The sequence below is a fragment of the Ovis canadensis genome, chromosome 20 (assembly GCF_042477335.2).
Source record: "Ovis canadensis isolate MfBH-ARS-UI-01 breed Bighorn chromosome 20, ARS-UI_OviCan_v2, whole genome shotgun sequence".
NCBI lineage: Eukaryota > Metazoa > Chordata > Mammalia > Artiodactyla > Bovidae > Ovis > Ovis canadensis.
Window position 1 is genome coordinate 31,056,486 of NC_091264.1, and position 18,266 is coordinate 31,074,751.

Sequence of the window (18,266 nt, forward strand, 5' to 3'; positions counted from 1 at the left end):
TTGTGCCTGCGTGAAGCATGAGGATTTAAAGGACTGAAAAGCACTGGAGTCTTATCTTAATACAGTAGCAAAGAGTGTAGCAATTGATTAAAGATGTCCACCCTGGGTGCAGGAGTCATCAGCGGTGCTAGAAAAGCCATTTCTGCTACAGAGAGTTCCTGACTAGATGTTTTAGAGCCATTCTCAAATCACTGGGCAGGGATGCAAAGAAAGCAGTCCTGGTGAATATGCTCTGGGTGTGAAGGGAAGAGCTGGGAATCAGTCCCATCCATCATTTCTGGAAGAGTGAAGTTCTGTCACTAGAGATCTACTCTCTGATGATGTCCATCCTTATTAGGGTTTAGGACATCAGAGTGACCATATTCTCAGTCAGAGACAAGGTCCATCTGCCACGAGGTACCACGCCGACCCCAAGGATGGTACGAGGGAAAGCTGGAGAGTCTGGGTTCTTTTTCTACCTGGAGACATCTCAGGCCACCCTGGCCCAGACCCCACAGAGGCCTTATTCATCACACACTTAGATCCATCCCTGGCCCAGTTCTACCTACTTGCCGCACTCTTTGCAGGGGAAGATGGTGGTGGGGTCTGTTTCGCCGCTGGTGGTGCTGTGGGAGGGTGAGCTCTTCACCGAGCAGTACCCGCTCTGGGCACTGCCAGGCTTCTGCTTCCCAGAGGGAACAGCGCCCCGAGCTTTGGTCACCTGGTTGGTGCCACCGTGGATGCGGGCGTGGCCGTTCAGTGCCTGCCGGGAGCTGAACACCTGGGGAAGAAAGGGAGTGACATGACATCTACAGTCCTGAAAAGGAAATTAGGGTTATTAGTTACTCATTGGTACAACATGGGATACTTGAAACAGAGTCTAATGACAAGGCACAGGGGTTTTACATAAGCAAACTCTGGGCAAATGCCACAGAAAGCAGAGATCAAATACCACGACCACAAATGCTGTGCCAACAACAAATCATTGTTACGATCAAAGACTGGGGGCTCAACCCAGCGCCTCCAACATACACGGAGGTCATTGGGCCATCTCCCCTCTGAACGCCTTATTTTTTCCATCTGTAGAATGAAGGGGTTTGGACCAGCTTTCTAACATTTTTTTTCAGCCAGAAACTTCCTCCCACTTTTTTCCCTGCTCTTTTTTTTTTTTTTTTTTTACTTAAAAAATCTTATTCAAAAGCTCAAAGTTATAAGCAGAGGTGCTCTGGCTGAAATAGACAGCATTCCAGAACTGGGTCTATTTGCTCAGTTCTATCTCCCCTAGGAATCCCTAGAACCCTAAGAGACACAGCTCTGAAAACACTGATTAGCCACTCTGCTCTATTCTACGTTATATCTAAGCCCCAGTCAGTAGTCCAGTGCTGAAGCCACATTTCAGACCCCCAAATTTCACTGCAGAATGATAAAAAGGGAAACGACTCAGTCTTTTGAAGCTTGCCGTAAAGTATGGTTTCCCAACCTCAGTATTGCTGACATTTTGGGCTGGATGACTGTTTGTTGTGGGGCTGTCCTTTGCATCATGGGGTCTTTAGCAGCATCCCTGGCCTCCACCCACCAGATGTCAGGAGCACCTCCCTAGATGTGACAAAAATGTCTCCCTCTGGACACTGCCAAATGTTCATGGGGAACGAGATCATTCCCCAGTGAGATTCACTGCTGTAAAGGGAAGTGATCCACCCCCTGAATTCCTAGAGCCCTGACTTCCAAATCGCTAAATGCACCAGCTAATGTGAGTACTCACTGAACCACCCAGCCACAGACAGTTGCTGTGTTAAGTTCATGAGTTCTGTTTATAGTCTTGCAGGGAAAAAAATCTTTAGTTGATTTAGCAACCAAAACTTCCATGGTTAGGCAACAAATAAAACCAACACACTTCTTTTCCCCTCTGTTGTTTTTTTGAAGTGACGAAAAAACATTCATCCCACTGAGCATTTTTGATTGGGTAAAGTAAAAGATGATTCCCCTCACAGGAAAGAATTTACTGTAGACCCAAACTGTGAACTGAGAAAGCAACCAATTTCTAAACAAATTCACCAAAAAGACCGTCATTTAAAGTCACTTTTTGAATGGAAGTGTTCCATACAGTACGGTAATGATGGAGTAAAGCATCTAGGTCTTTAAACATCAAAGACAGAAACAAGCTAGCACTTTATGATCTCTTCAAAGGCAATGCAAGATGTACATATCTTTTTTTTTTTTTACTTCTTAATTTTTTTCTTAGATGTGAATCAAGTAAATTTCAGCTTTAGAGTCTAAAATATTTGAAAGACTGCTGCTGTCTTCATCTAAGTGACAGACTCAATAAACAGCATTCAATACACTCTGGAAAAGAGTGTTATCCTATGTAACACACAAGCAGAGATAAGCACTAACTTGGGGGAAACGGCTTCATATGAAACGAATCATATATTCTAATTTTTTTTTTGCATAATACCTCTAGAACTTGCCTGTACCGTTGTGTACAGCTTTAAGAAACCTGATTTGGGAAAAGCTCAGCAACTCAGATGAGTAGGAGACCCCTGGCCTGGAGAAGGAAATGGCAACCCACTTCAGTATTCTTGCCTGGAAAATTCCATGGACAGAGCTACAGCGCATGGTGTCGCACAAGTCGGTCACAACTGAGTAACTTTCACTTCACAGGAGACCAGTGGATGACTGACAGTCCAAAGTTAACAATTTAAAAAATATATTCTTCAAAACACACAGTGAGTCTTATATCAGCCAGTACAGATTCTGTAAGGCTTTAGCACTACGAATGATCAAATGGTGAATTGCTTTTATTTTAGCAAGATGATGCTTCTAACGTACTTATTAATAAGAAGTACTAGGTTAAGTAATTAAACAGACACGCTTTCAGCCTGTTTACATGATTAATTTGCTTAGTAAATCTTTTTTTTTTTTTTTTTGCTTCCCTCAAAGAGTACAAAGATAAACTTCAGCCAGATCTTTGTAATTATGCCATAAAAGGAGACTCCTCTGGGGGCTCTCCCACAGCATTCCAATGCATGTTTCCAGGACAGCTCAGAGCAGTGGGGAGGCACCACGAAACAGGAAGTGTGAGTTCTGGAGGCCAAGGCCTCTGCAGAGCCTAAATCACCTGCTTCCTGAGGCCAGAAAAGGACTTGCGTCCTCTGAGCAAGTGGCACAGTGTTTGACTCTGCTTGACTCCAGAAATATCTGTGGGCCAAACAAGTAAATGGATGAAAGAAAGAAAAGCATGGTCAAGTGGATTCTCTCTGCCCAGCTTTCACTGCTGGAAGACTGCAGTAAAAGGCATCATCTCTTTAAGCCGGCTATACGCACGGCTCTCACCAGTCCCAGAGCCTCGGAGGACATGGAGACACTTACCGCCCCGCAGTTGGGCATTTCACAGATGAAGGAGCCCGAGGGCTGGCCCAGGGCCTGCAGGGGCGGCCCCTCTGTGGGAGCCAGGACCGGGCCCTGCGGCGGCTCCGGGGACTTGGGCAATTCACTCTCCTCTTCTCTTGTGGATTTCCTGTCTTCTTCCGGATCCTCCTCCTCCTCTACCTCTTCATCTTCTTCACTCGTCTGGTGTTAAGGGAATACAAGAGAAAGGGGGAACCCCCCCCAAACGACATTTTTAGTAATGAACAGAACCCAGGGGCCAGCGAAGGAGAGAGGGCCTGGATGCTGGGGCTGTGTCGGCATCTTTGTGCATGAGGGAGTGGCTGGCAGAGACTTCTCAGGAGGGACAAGGTTGGTCACTGGACACCTGGAATTCTGAGAGCAACCAAGTTCCCGAGGCCCACTCTGGGTCCCCTCATCACTAAAAAAAAATGTGCTACGGCAGAGAGGAGAGATTTTTCTATGTGGAGTTTCTCCCCCTTATTGGAGACCAGCAGAACATGACATCGACCAAAACCCAGGCAGGCTGCCCCACTTGCAGCTGCTCTGCCTTCCAGGAGAGTGAGAAGGGTTTTCAAGCAGAAACGACACCGTGGAACTCCGCTGGGCAGAGACCAAAGCCCTCTCATTATTTTTTTTAAGCTTACTACTTATTTTAGCTGCACTGGGTCTTCGTTGTGGCTCGAGGGCTCTCTAGTTGCAGGCTTGATCCCTGACCATGGATCAAACCTGGGCCCCCTGCATTGGGAACGTGGAGTCTTAGCCACTGGATCACCAGGGAAGTCCTCATGTTTGTTTGTTTAATTATTTTTAATTGAAGGATAAATGCTTTTCACTATTGTGTTGGTTTCCACCATACATCAGCATGAATCGGCCATAGGTATACATATGTCCCCTCCCCCCATGATTTGTTTTCAAAGGTTTTCTATCACACTTCCTTGCAAGACACCCGAGATATTGATTCGACCTTTGGCAGGCACATGACCCACGGCATTCTGATGCGCTCCTGCTCTGTTCTTGTCAGGATATAGGATCAAAGAGTGAACCACAATGGCTCTGAAAAGGGGCAGAAATAGAAGGGGATCGGATATTTCCTTTCACTTCTCATGTTTTTTTGTTTGTTTCTGGTCATAGGCTCTTGAAGAAATGCCTTTCAGAGGCACTCTATGAAAAAGAACAAGAAAAATATCTCTGTGAAAAATTATCTTCTCTGCAACCATATCCCCTCCGTCTACTTCAGAACAGCAACAAGATGAATTACGCAGAAGATCCTGACCATCCTTTAAGTCAACAAGACAGTTAAAGGAGCAGCCTGGAGGAGGCACTGGGGGCCTGGGAGGGAGGGCAGGAACCTGGGCGGCTCTTTTATTGAACTGAGTGCCCTATTTTGCAATCTCCATCCGCATGAGGAGGCTGGCTGAGGAGGGCTTGCTCCTAGGGCCTAGAAGGACTGAGGACCAAGGATGCAAACTCTGTGTTCCAGCAACCTCACTTCAGCTTCTGTTTCACAGCACTTCATGGTGTGTGAAGCGCTTTCACACTTGCTATGTCACTGGATAGACTGTAAACAGTCCGCCTGCTTAACAAATGAGGAAACAAAGAGGGGTTGGCCAGCTGCCTCCCACCCTGATGGGTCACTGGTTTCTACTGGGCTCTCTGCACACCCACTGCTTGAAGCAAGTGGGCTCCAGTTTGGTTCACTCTGGCCAGTGATGCAATGCTGGTTGAGCCTATGAGTCTTAGAACCCAGAAGCCAGACCCCTGGGATCCAGACACCACCAGCTTTCTTTTTCCAGTCTGGATTGGAGATGAGAGTCAAAGACAATCCCAGTAATGTGGGCATTTAGCACGCTCCTCACTCCTTCCGTTTTAGCCTTATTTAACATGGTGTATGGGGCTTCCCTGGTGGCTCAGATGGTAAAGAACCTGCTTATGGTGTGAGAGACCCGGGTTCAATCCCTGAGTCAGGAAGATCCCCTGAAGAGAATGGCTACCTACTCCAGTATTCTTGCCTGGAGAATTCCATGCACAGAGGAGCCTGGCAGGCTACAGTCCATGGGGTTGCAAAAAGTTGGACATGACTGAGCAACTAATACTCACTGACTCACAGTATGGTATATATGCCTATTTGAGACCATGTATTAACAGGGTATACTTAAGAAGGTATCCCAGAAGGCAACGGCACCCCACTCTAGTACTCTTGCCTAGAAAATCCCATGGATGGAGGAGCCTGGTAGGCTACAGTCCATGGGGTTGCTAAGAGTTGGACATGACTGAGCGACTTCCCTTTCACTTTTCACTTTCATGCATTGAGGAAGGAAATGGCAACCCACTCCAGTGTTCTTGCCTGGAGAATCCCAGGGATGAAGGAGCCTGGTGGGCTGCCGTCTATGGGGTTGCACAGAATCGGTCACGACTGAAGCGACTTGGCAATTAGGATTACTCAGTAATGATTACATTTGCTGAAAGACTTCAGTGAATTCAGATATAGGCTTAATTTATTTTACAGAGTGATTTGTGGTATAAACTTACAGTCTCTTACTAGTTTAGAACAGACAGGTTGATTTCACTTAAATGGCCTTAGTCTCATATGAATCCACCACCTTCAAATCTCAAGAATTTCAGGTAAAACCATTTATGTCAAACCCCAAGGGTTCACTCCATTCCTTTACAGAACTGGAACTTTGTGGTGTCAAGTATCAGGTTATTAAGCAGACCCGGGCCTACAGCTCACCATTTAAAGTAAATTACACAGTAACTTTCAATGACAATGGCATTTATTTCATGGCAGTTGTTATAATTACAATTTTCTCACCATGCCATTGTTTGGGCTTAAAAGCGCTTAGAAAAAAAGTTCCATAGAGCCATTAAATAACAGACTAAATTATACTGTCCTGTGATTATATATGTCTCAGGAATGCAGACAGGTTTTAATTCAAATGGCAATCTATGCATGTTCACAAAATGATTTATCATCAAGCCAAAGGGCTCACCAAGGTGACTAATAGATGCAGAGATGGGATGAAACCCTAACATGTAGGACTCTGTATCAACAAGTTGGCCATTTCCTGATGTATTGTGAAAAGGAAACATTTGGTAATATTCCAAACCTGGTAGAAAGGTAGGCAAATACAGGGCAGATAGATGGTCATATATTATACAAGGGGCTCAAAACTTTGAGAGTCCAAGTAAGAATTTGTTGAGGAGGAGATTTTTATTTCTCAGGCCTGCAAATGGCATTGGTATTATGAGAAATTTACAAGTTAAAACACAGATGCTCAACAATCCAAATTTCAATGACACAAATTTGAGTGTTACAGTCACCAGTGAAAGATGTTGGTGATGACAACACACTGAAGGCTTGCTTTGGATCAGGGACTACATACACACACATACACACACACACACAGCTAGTTCTCACAAAATCTCTGCATATTTTTTTCCTTATTATTTTATTTTTTCCCTTTTTTTTTTTTGGGGGGGGGGGCGTGGCGGGCAATGACACGCAGCTTGCAGGATCTTAGTTCTCTGACCAGGGACTGAACCTGGGCCTTCAGCATTTTGGCAGTGAAAGCATGGTATCTTAACCACTGGACCACCAGGGAATCCCCTACAAGTTTTTATTTTTTAAACAAATAAGAAATTTGCCAGAGAACTGATTTTCCCAAGAGCACACAGCTGGTAAAGAAGCTGAATTGAGATTTAAATCCTGTACCATCTGATTATAAAATCTCAGCCTCTGCTCCTTGCCTGCCTGCACATGTGCACAGACACACATCTGTCCAGCTGGGCATGGCTTAGATTTTCAGTTCAAACAAAGAGCTTTTAAACCTCTCAAAACCATTAAAACCAACTGCTTTTCTGTGTCAAAGGGAAGAGGGATGTTTCCTAGGCCCCTTGTCAGAGGACCCCGCCGCAGGTAACTCAGGCTGGGGACCTGGGGGAGCTGTGCTCTTGGTGCCCTGACTGCTGTCTTCCGAAGTCAGTTACATTTCTCAGCTGGTTTCTTGAATTGAGCTGAATTTTGCTCCTAGTCAGACCCATGGATTCACCCTGAGTTGGGGCAGGAGCCTGGGCAGGAGACAGGACAGTGTGGTCAGCACTTCCCTCCCACCTTCTCAGCAGAGCACATCTTGGCCCCCTCTTCTGCCCAAAAGGGTGGGAGAGGAAGGCGTGCGATGGTCTCAGGCCAGAAGTCAAGTCACCTGCGAGGTGAGTGATATGCTATGCTGACCTCCTGGCCCCTCGAGAACAGTCACTCCCCATCCTCCTTCATCACCCTTCTCCCTGGGAAAGTCCCTGAGCTTTGGCCTGTGCTCCTTCCAGGGGGAATACAGTCACCTGTCCCTTTAATAAATTACTGAACACACATGGTCAGGAGAGCTACCCAGGTAGGCCCTGAGGACCAAGAGCAGGACCCCCTCCTAGGATGGTGCTTCCTACACCCTCTCTGTCCATGCCTGGTCCTAGTTTTTATCTCCACTTGGAAACTTATCCTCAGAAGGTGGACTGTGGGACTTCCCTGGTGGTCCAGTGGCTAAGAATCTGTCTGCCAATGCAGGGGACATGGGTTCGAGCCCTGATCTGGGATGATTCCACAGGCTGCAGAGCAACTAAGCCCGTGTGCCATAATTACTGAGCCCACACGCTCTAGGACCCATGTTCTGCAACACAAGAAGCCCCTGCAATGAGAAGCCTGGGCATCACAACTAGAGAGAAGGCCCCACTTGCCACAACTAGAGAAAGCCTGAATGCAGCAACAAAGAGCCAGCACAGCTGAAACAAACAGGCGCTGAGTCACCTGTGCACGTGGCTTTTTGTTCTAAGCTCACAGGTCACAGGTATGGCACACCTGACCCAGCTTAATACCAGCCCCTGGCAAATAATCCCAAGAAGGTGGGGTGCCTTGAGTGCCATCTTAACCTTTCCTCCTGGGTCTGAGGCTACACGCTGGCTCGGGCCTTTCCACCCACCTGCGAAGGCCTGCTGGCCCCAGATGGCGCCTCTGTCTCCGGTAGTGACACCGTCTTCCCTTGGTAGCCCTCCTCTGCTCAGAACCCCCTGGTTCACCCCATCTCCTCCTGGGGAGCTCATAGAGGGATTGCTCCCATGACCCAGAGTGACTCCTAGCTGGGAAAAATTTTCACTCATTCACTCAACAAACATTTACTGAGTGCTGATATTATGCCAGGCACAGTCCTGAGCACTTGGTAATACCCAAGCCAAAGGTCTGCCTTAGGAAACCATATCCTCTGATTTTGCTCTCCTCCAAAACATGACTCTGAACATTCCAGAATTGGAAGGGACCATCCAGATTATCTAAACCATCAGCCCTATTTTACAGGTCGGTAAGCTTAGGGGCCAGGTCTTAGGTCTCCCAGGCCGGGCGTCTTGGTGCTTCCTCATTTACCGTCTACCCCCTTGGAAAGCAATGCTCTGTGTGACCATGGGCAAGCCCCTTCCCCTTGCTGGGCCTCAACCTTCTGCCTGAGGCCTGGAAGAGCTGGATAAGAGAGAATTCCTGAAGGTCATATCTAATATATTTTCTGGTTCTCACCTCACAGTGTTTTAAAAGACTTGAAGTTCACGGTAAGCTTTCTCTTTGGGTATGCCACGTCTTCCAAATGGTAACATATGTCCTGGGGCAGGGGCCAAGGCCAGTCAGCAGCTCTGGCTCACCCACAGCACTACAGACACAGCGAGGACTCAATTTCTTTTAGCGGATTGAACCAGAAGAGATCACGCGGCTTTTTTCAACATTAGCCACAGATGAGAAAAAGGCTATTCAGATAAAAGGCATCACTACTTAAGCCAGTCCAACAACAGTCCTGATCACAAGAATACTGCCATCTCTCATCAAATGAACAGCAATACCATTCTATTCTACAGATGTCTATTTTTTTAAATATATTTGAGTCCACATATAACTGTATATATGTGTTTATATTTTGTAGCTGGGATCAAATTCTTAGTTAGGAACTCAGGCTTTGAAACCCTAATGACTCCAGGTGGTTTTACTTCCTAGAAGGCTCAATGGTAAAGAATCTGCCTGCCAGTGCAGGAGACGCAAGAGATATGAGCTTGATCCCTGGATTGGGAAGAACCCCTAGAGTAGGAAATGGCAACTCACTCTAGTATTCTTGTCTGGAGAAGTCCATGGACAGAGGAGCCTGGCAGGCTACAGTCCAGGGGGTCGCAAAGAGCTGGACACGGCTCAGGCCACATACATGCATGGATGTTTTTACCCTTCTGTAAGAGGATTAGCATTTGCTTGCTCCCAAGTGTTACACAGGGGAGTCAGTCCCAGACAACACACTCACCAGCCTTTGACCATGGCTAAGTTACCTAGGCTCTGTGCCTCTGTTTCCTACCTCATAGAATCGGTACGAGGAGTAAATGAGTCATCATGCATCAAGTCCCTCCTAGTACAATGCCTGGAACGTATGAAGTGCTACGTGTAAGTGTCTGTGATAGAAATCAACCTGCATATGTGCTAGGAACACTTATGCATGGATACAACTGGGAATGAAAATGTAATTGTAAATTTCATGATATTTATGAATTTGAAACCATTTCCTTAAAGGCTGCAGACTGGAGTTTAGTAATCTGTTGTAAGACGTAATTTCTACATACATGTACGTGTTTTCCACAACATGCAAGATTTTCCTTGGCTATGGATGCAGAGAAGAGAGTTAACCACAAGGACGAAAGCAGTAGCCATTTCCAAAGCCACAAATAAGGGGTTTGGAGAAGATTTCGTTCTTGTGACGCCTTTAGTAGGTTCTTCATCTTCATCTGCAGACAACTTTGGATTTGTCTGCTAATGAAGGAAATCGATATTAAGGATAAATGGTGATGTGAGGACCAGAATAATCCACACACTGCTAACCAGCTCGCCAATGATGGAGGGTTCCTGGCGCCATCTAGAGGTCAAAGCTGCTTCTTGCGCATGCTTCATAGAAGCTGTGTAAAATCCCAGAACCTGAGTCTTCCTAAGGCAGGGCTCCCCAAACTTTTTGGCACCAGGGATCGGTTTTGTGGAAGAGTTTTTCCACAGACTAGGGGTGGGGTAAGAGGGGATGGTTTGGGGATGATTTAAGTACATAACATTTATTGTGCACTTTATTTCTATTATTATTACAGCAGCTCCACCTCAGATCACCAGGCATTAAGATTCCAGAGGTTGGGGACCCCTGTTCTAAGGCATGTTAGTTCTCTGGTGAGGAGAACTATTGTGGAGAGATCGGGAAGGGCTATCCCAGGACACCAGAGTGCCTCTTAAAAACCACACACATCAAGGCTGGGACCACTACAGTTTAACTCCCCTGGCACCTACCTGCCAGAACGCAAGCCAGCCCTCACCTCCTTAACCGATTACTGGGCTGCAGGTCAAACTGGAAGCTGCCCTTCCCTTGCCTAGTTATCCCAGGAAGTCAAGGCCTGAATCCTGACTGGGAACTGGCCCATCACCTACTCACCACAGCTGCCTGGCAGTAAAGCCAAGCCAAACACTAGCCACTTATGAACCTGGGCGTGGGGTGGGGGTGGGGCCCGTGGAAACAGCACTCGGGTGCCTTCACTCACCACACAGTCGTCGATGATTTCTGAGAGCCGTGTCCGGTGTTTCCTCCCCAACCTCATGATTTTTTTCCACGTGTAATAGTACTCCACACACTGAGCCACCGTCTTGGACTTCACCTGCCGGGAAAACCATCTTAAGATTAGCTCCAGCGGTGGGCAGGGTGCAAGGCAACCAGTTTTCATGCAATTTTAAGTTTGTAATACGTAGGAAGTTTACGCAGTTAAATAAAAACATGTACATGGAAAATCTCCTCCTCAGCCCTGTTCTCCAGCCATCCATTCATCCGTTCCCTCCCCACCCCTGCAACTCAGCTAGCCTCCCTTGTTCATATCTTGGGAGATGTTCCAGAATTTTTCTACTTGTATACCAACAACACAAAAATATATTCCTCCCCACCATTTTGCCTCACATAAGGTAGTACGTACACTATATGTACTGTTCCGCATCTTGACTTTTTCACAAGAGGGCTTGGAGAATTTTTTCACAACCATCCATAGCGAGCTCCCTCCCTTTTTAAACCCACAAAGCAGCATGCTTTTTCAAATGCTTGAATGAGTTTGGCTCTCCGAGTTGCTGACCTTCAAAATCTATTTATGAAAAGTGTTCCTTCGTAATCAAACAGGAATATAAGGCAAAAGTTATGATGACAAGAGCTTAGTGTTTGCAGAAAACAAGCCTTGTCCTGTTCTCCCCTAAAGGGGCAAAGGTAAATGTGTTTTAAAGAGAAAAAAATTCCTTTGTTTAGTTCACAGTTCTCTAAGCTCAAAGTGGGGTTCAATAATGTGAGTTTTCTGGAGGCAGGCTGGCTGTCCCATTGGGTCCGGAAAGAAGGCCACCCACACAGTGAGAGTGAAAACGGCACCTTCCAGACATCTGGTCTCCTCAAAGTTACCCCCTTTACACACACCTGATACAGTGAATTTCTACATTAGAGTTGCCCAGGGAGGGAAGACAGTGTCCCAGAGAATCCTGGTTTAAAATCCTGAATTAACTGGCGAGCACGTCATGTGAATCTGTCATCAGTCAACAAGGTGTGGGACCTTTAAGAAATAATAAAGCCTAGGACAGGAGGGGTGACTCAGGACAGACGGGAGCTGCTGGAACACAGGGCAGCAAAGAGTGCGGTGGCCTCCAAGACAGAGTAAGGTGGGTGCGAATTCAGGTCTGCAGATGGAGGCAAGTCGGAGAAAAACTCCACCTATTTCCGATTCTCATTCACTTAAGGCCCAGGGTTAAGGACAGGAGACAGGAACCCGGGACAACACTGAGGCCCAGCCCAGAGCCAGCGGTGGTTGTCATCTGAGACCCTGTTCTCCTTGGACCTGAGCATTTTCATGACCTTAATAACTCAAGTATGGTTCCATCATTCACAGGTTTGCTAAAACACTCTGAATCATTGTAACTTTTAGCCTAAACCACCTCTCGGCCAATTAAGGCCTATTACATTTATTGTGTACTGGACAAAATGCTATTTCATCTTGGTGACAGAACTCTCTTTTGCTGTGAGATGCTGTATATGTAACATTTTATTGCTATTATTACTGTCCTTATGATCAGGGGCCCCACAGCAGAAACTCTGCTACCGGCTAGGGGCAGGGCTCATATTCTCCCTTCTCTGGATCCCCCCTCCTCCCACCATGTTCTGTCAGAAACATGACAGATCTGTCAAACACACATGAAATAAATCATATAAATTGTGAACCAGCAGCCCCAAGCTTATTTTATTCTGATAGAATGTATAAATCACACATCTTTATTGAGATAAAAATACCCCTCCACACCACTGCCACATCCAAATAATCTATGCCCTCCTTCCCCCACCTCCTAAACACCAGGGCCCCGCCATCCATAACAAATACCATCCTTTACCAACAAAAGATGGGAGACATTGCTTTGGTGACAGTCTTAAACCAGCAATAAAATAATTCTATATGTATCTTTAGGTGCACAACTTCCCAAATTTGGTTTCAAGACAGCAGTAGGAAAAAGCATGCTTACCATCTTCTGTACAAAAATAAAGTCTTTGCTGTAAGTGGCTAGTGCTTTATTAAACAGTTTTCTTTCTAGGGAGGTCCACTTGTCCGAACCTACAACAAAACACAAACTGCATAAAAAAACAGCCCAGTTCTTCCCACTTGTAGATGCTGGTTCACTTAGTGAAGTTACAAACTACAACTGTTCAGTGTGTGACATGTAAATACTCACTACACTTCTCTCTGAACAAAAAGCCAGTGCAGTGTAATGGTTAACAACCCTGCCACCTGGGTTCAAAGCTTAGCTGTGGTCTTGGCTTGGCAAGTTACTGAACCTAAGACTTGATTTCTTTACCTATGAATTCTGAGTGTCTCCACCTCTTAGAGGACTTTTGTGAAGGTTAAAGAAGATAACTCCCTAAAACTATCTCTTAGTAACTGGAAAATCATGAGCACTCAGCAGATTTTAGCTTCAGTTTTAATATAATTAGGGAGGGCAAGTATTCATGTAGGCAGTGCTTCTTGTGCGTGCTGGACTCAGCAGTCTAGTGGGGAGAAAATCAGGAGCCAGTGCATTCAAGGCGATGACTGCAAGGATGAGGGCAGGGGTTGGGTGCCAGTGGGGCACAAAGGAGGAACACCAGACTCCGAGAAGCTGGGAAGGCTTCCAGGAAGAGGAAACACCTGAGTAGGGTTTTAAAAGACACAGAAGCAAGTCAGGCAAGAATGAGATGGAAGGACTTCCCTGGTGGCCCAGTGGCTAAGGCTCTGCGCTCCCCACGCAGCGAGCCCGGATTTAGTCTCTGGTCGGGGAACTAGATTCCACATACCACAGCTAAAGATCCCACATGCCACAACTAAGACTTGGTGCAGCCAAATAAAAAATAAATAAAATAAATATTTAAAAAGGAGATGGATGGGAATTCTGGGGAGCAGAAGTGGCGAGTGCACAGTCAGAGCCAAGTAGTGAGAGGATACATTTTATTCACTTATTCAGCAGATATTTGTTAGATATTTAGATCACTGGGTGGAGAGGATCCCCCAGAGTAGGAAATGTCAACCCACTCCAGTATTCTTGCCTTGAAAATTCCATGGTCAGAGAAGCCTGGTGGGCTACAGTCCATGGGGTCGCAAAGAATAGGACACAGCTGAGCAACTGAGCACACACATGCAAGACACTAGGGGGGGAGAAAAGCTAATACTTATAAGTGCTTACTATATGCCAGGTTCTAAGACCCTTGAAGATACTAGTCACTTGCTTCTACAGACAACCCTATAAGATTGATGTTACTCCTACCCATTTTACAGATGAGGAAATGGAGGTGTTCAAGGAATAAGCAGTAATCTGGTATGGCTCAGCTACAGGGTTCCAGCAGAGGGAAGGCAGATGAGGCTGGGAGGTAAGAGGGACCGGCTCCTGATAAACCTGCAAACCAATGAGGAAGAGGCCCAGATGTGTCAGGCTGGTGTATCTGCTTCCTGGATGAGCTTGCCATTCATGTCAAAGTAGGATATGCAGACAATCAGAGAATGGTCCTGGTCTATTTCCAAGGGAAGTCCTATTTCTGTGGGCTGCAGAGAAGGCTCAATTTCTGTGGCTGGTTAGCAGAAAACTCAGCCTCATTCTAATTTTTTGAATTTCCTATATCTCTGATTCTTTGGATGGTATATGTCTGGGCCTTCGACAGGTTTCTACTTTTCAAAGCTGTAATCTCCAAACCATAGTATTTTTCCTTCCAAGTAGGACAAGCCCAGGATTTCCATTTTGCAATGGTTCACTGAGGGGCTGAAGTATAGAAAATCTGAATTGCTTCTTCCCTCAAAAGATTCGGCCTGAATCACTTGATTAGGTGAAACCATGCCTGGCAGGCAAGCAGGAGGTGAAGATCCTAGGATCCTTGAGAAAATATGTGACTTGGTGATGTCAGCTCAGATTTCTGAAATAAACACCTTCTCCGTGGGACTCCCTGAGGGCTTCTTAAGCCAAGAGCTCTGGCTCCAGTAGAGAATATACTCTCCACATCGGGGCTGGTCCAGGTCTCTAAAAATCACCATTTGACTCCTTTGGTTTGCAAATTTCTCTAAAGGAAAAGCAGCTTTCTAATTAATCCTCAGCAGAAGAAAGCATCTTCCACTGGTTCTAGAGACCAGGACATCTCTGGTCGTGCAAACCATCGTGACAGGGAGAAGTAGGGCCAGGGCTTTGGTGAAATTCTGCTAGAGTGGATGTGAGCAGAGGAGGTTGGTGGGATTTCAGGCTCTGGAGTATTTTCATCACCATTCCTCAAAATTCTTCCAACATTCAAGAACTTGGGGTCCTGGCTCTCATCTGCTCCCGCTGTCCAGAGGCAGAGACAGAAAGAGTGAAACAGAAAGGATGGCCCTAACAATTGAACAACCACAGAGGAGTCATGGTTCTTTTTAGGTATCCATCAGAACAGTAAAGAGAGGTCAGAGAGGCGATGGTATACGTGGAACACGACAGGGACATGTCACACCAATCGAGTCCCCTAACAGACGTATAAGGAAAGTTTTGCTCTGCCCTGATGCAGGTCCAGTCTGTGCAGCTCCAGGTTGCATCTCAGTTAGGAAGTTAGGGAACACTTTTTTTTTTTTTTTGCTGTGCTGAGTCTGTTGCTGCGCATAGACTTTCTCTAGTTTCAGTGTATAGGCTTCTCATTACAGTAGCTTCTCTTGTTGTGGAATGCGGGCTCTAGGGCTTGCAGGCTCAGTAGTTGTGCACAGGCTTAGCTACCCGAAAGGCAAGTGGAATCTTCCCAGACCAGGGGTCAAACCCACGTCTCCTGTATTGGCAGGCGGATTCTTAACAACTGGGCCACCAGGGATGTCGGTTAGGGGACATTTTGCTGACGAAACCCCTCCCAATGAGATGAGTAAGAATACTTTCCATTTTCAGCTGGACCCTATGTTTCCCCAGTCAAAGTGCAGCTTTAAACCCTCATGAGACACTCAAGGGCCATGCGGCCTTCTCGGGTCAGCACCCAGCCTCACACTGGGTATACTTTCTTCCACCCCACACCAAGCTCACCACTGGATTACTGCCCAAACCACAGTGTGAAGTCCCCAGGTCTGTATACCTGTGAGATGTCCCTTCATGTCCCCAGGTGGCCTGCCAGTTGTAACCCCGCAAAGAGAAGTCACTTCCTGGACCATCTGTTATGGGGGACCCTCAAGCCTTGTAGGGGAAGGAGGCCTGCTCCCCATCAACTCTCTGGTGGTTTGAGTTTTTTTTTTTTTTAAATAATTTCTCTAGTTGCAGTGAGTAGAGGCTACTCTCTAGTTGCGGTGCGTGGGCTTCTCATTGCGGAGTACGGCCTCTAGGGCTAGCAGGCTTCAGCACTTGTGGCTTGCAGGCTCTAGAGCACAGGCTCAGTAGTTGAGGTGCATGTTACTCCTCACCATGTGGAATCTTCCTGGACCCGGGATCGAACTCGCGTCTCCTGCATCGTCACCACTGAGCCAGCAAGGAAGCCCTTCTCCGTTGGCTTTTAGGGCTGCTGCTCTGTGGTGGGGCCTCCAGTCTTCCTGATCCCGGGGTGTTCACTCCACACCACCAGTCTCTGATTGAAGTGGAAAAGCCTCTAGCTTTCCTCTCTGTGCTGGCCTGAACCCTGATGGCCAGGGCAGGGAGCATGTGCTCAGACGCTGAGAGACGGCTCCTCTAGTCAGTCCTAGGGTCCATGGTTTAGCACGCAGGACTGTGCTGTGCGTGTGTGTCTGTCCGACAGGGGTGTCCATGAACTGAGAGATCGAGGCAGGGCCAGACAAGCCCATCCGTTCTCACACTCACAGTAGCAAGCTCTTTACTGCACCCTGATCACAGATCACTCATGGGGCCAAGAATCTACTCCAGGTCTCTTGGGTGGCATTCTCAGGCCCAAACCTGGTATACAGACATAATATCTGAATGTGCTCACCCCAAAGAATGAGGTCACTGTGCCGTGATTAAAAAGGGGCAACTGTAATCAGGAGACGGTTTGCTGTGAACCTGGTTCTGCCACTTAACTCCTGCAAATTCACTTCTCTGAGCCTCAGTTTCCTCTCCTGTGATTTAGGGATTGTGACAGTCATGCAGTGCCTAACAGCATTTGGTCCTAAGAAGGGGCATAGTGAATGTCTCAGATCTGGCCACTTGGACAGAAGATTCCAAATAAGCTTGCCGCCATGGAAAACATGCTGTTCGTGCTGATGTCCGTGTCAGTGGCACTTGCGAAGCCCACTAGTCCCTGCTGGTGTTCCGTGTAGCGTGTGTACACTCACAGTCTTTCTCCAGGCCGCCTGGCACTTGCACAGTCTTCCTCTCCCTGCCTCGAAATCCTCCTGTAATCCATCGAGGTAAGGTTCAGCATCTGTCCTCCTGGAGACTGTCTGGCAGGAGCGTTTTCCCCATTCTAGGACAAGGTGTTTTTTTTGTTTTGTTTTGTTTTAAGCCAGCTCTTCTGGGATTCTGTTTCTTGGACAAAGTCCAAGATAAAAATGCAAAAACCGAGGCAGGGAGCTGCCCCCACTTCTCGCTTGGCCACCCTCTCTGAGATCATTGCTGTCCACTCAGCACGTCCCTAGGGTCAGTGGGCTGACACCCTCCCCCTCCCCACCCCACACTCATTCATTCTCCCTGGGGATTCCTGGCTAGTGGACTATTATCAGCAGGGGTCCCTAATAAGATGATTAAGCCTAATTACAAAGAGCCTAATTAACAGGAGGAAACCAGTGCTGGAACAGTATCCAGAGGAGAAACATTCTGAGCTTCGGTTGCCGGGAAACAGGCTCTGGATGGTGGTGAAATTTGGGGCAATCTATAGAGAACACAGGCAGTTAAAGAGAGACCTGGAGGGGTGAGAGAAAGTTTGGGCACAGTGTCTTTTAAAGAGGGCCTTTCTGTCTTCCTCTCAATCTTTTAAAAACTGTTATTGATGCTGTCACAAAGGTTACATAAGAAAGACATGTTCATTGCAGAAAAAGGAGGACTTGTTTTTATATCAGATCTTCATCTGGTGAAAGATTTTCCATGATGGGTGAAGGCTGAGTAATTTTTTTAGGGGTGCATGTGAACTGGGTGATACCAAAGTTCCCTCTGGAGGCAAAAGGCAGGGAGGCCTTGGTCTGAATCCAGAACCTGAGCTTGTCTACTAACCTTCTTCTCTCCAAGTGCCGTGACAGGCCAAGCAGCGAAGTGCATAGTAACTCGGTTCCTGCCCTTTGTGGGGGTCAGTCTCCTGCTAGCAACATGGGCTAAGAATGCCTGCGAGGTGACTTCACAGCTATGCTTCTTTCAAAGTATTCTCTTGAGCATGTAATTCTGTCTCCCCACCAAACTGGGGCAA

General features: G+C 46.8%; 1 protein-coding gene across 12 annotated transcripts in view; it reads right to left on the bottom strand.

Annotated features, from left to right (window-relative positions):
- Positions 1-18,266, bottom strand: part of TRERF1 (transcriptional regulating factor 1) — a 205,030-nt gene that overhangs the window by 3,138 nt on the left and 183,626 nt on the right. For 7 of the 12 annotated variants that reach the window (XM_069564461.1, XM_069564458.1, XM_069564460.1 and 4 more), the window contains 4 exons: positions 12,947-13,035; positions 10,951-11,064; positions 3,349-3,549; positions 549-796 (listed from right to left, as the gene is read on the bottom strand). In XM_069564461.1, coding sequence (XP_069420562.1) covers positions 549-796; positions 3,349-3,549; positions 10,951-11,064; positions 12,947-13,035 — 652 coding nt within the window. The remainder of the gene's footprint in view (positions 1-548; positions 797-3,348; positions 3,550-10,950; positions 11,065-12,946; positions 13,036-18,266) is intronic. The other 5 variants (XM_069564459.1, XM_069564462.1, XM_069564468.1 and 2 more) reach the window with 1 other exon arrangement.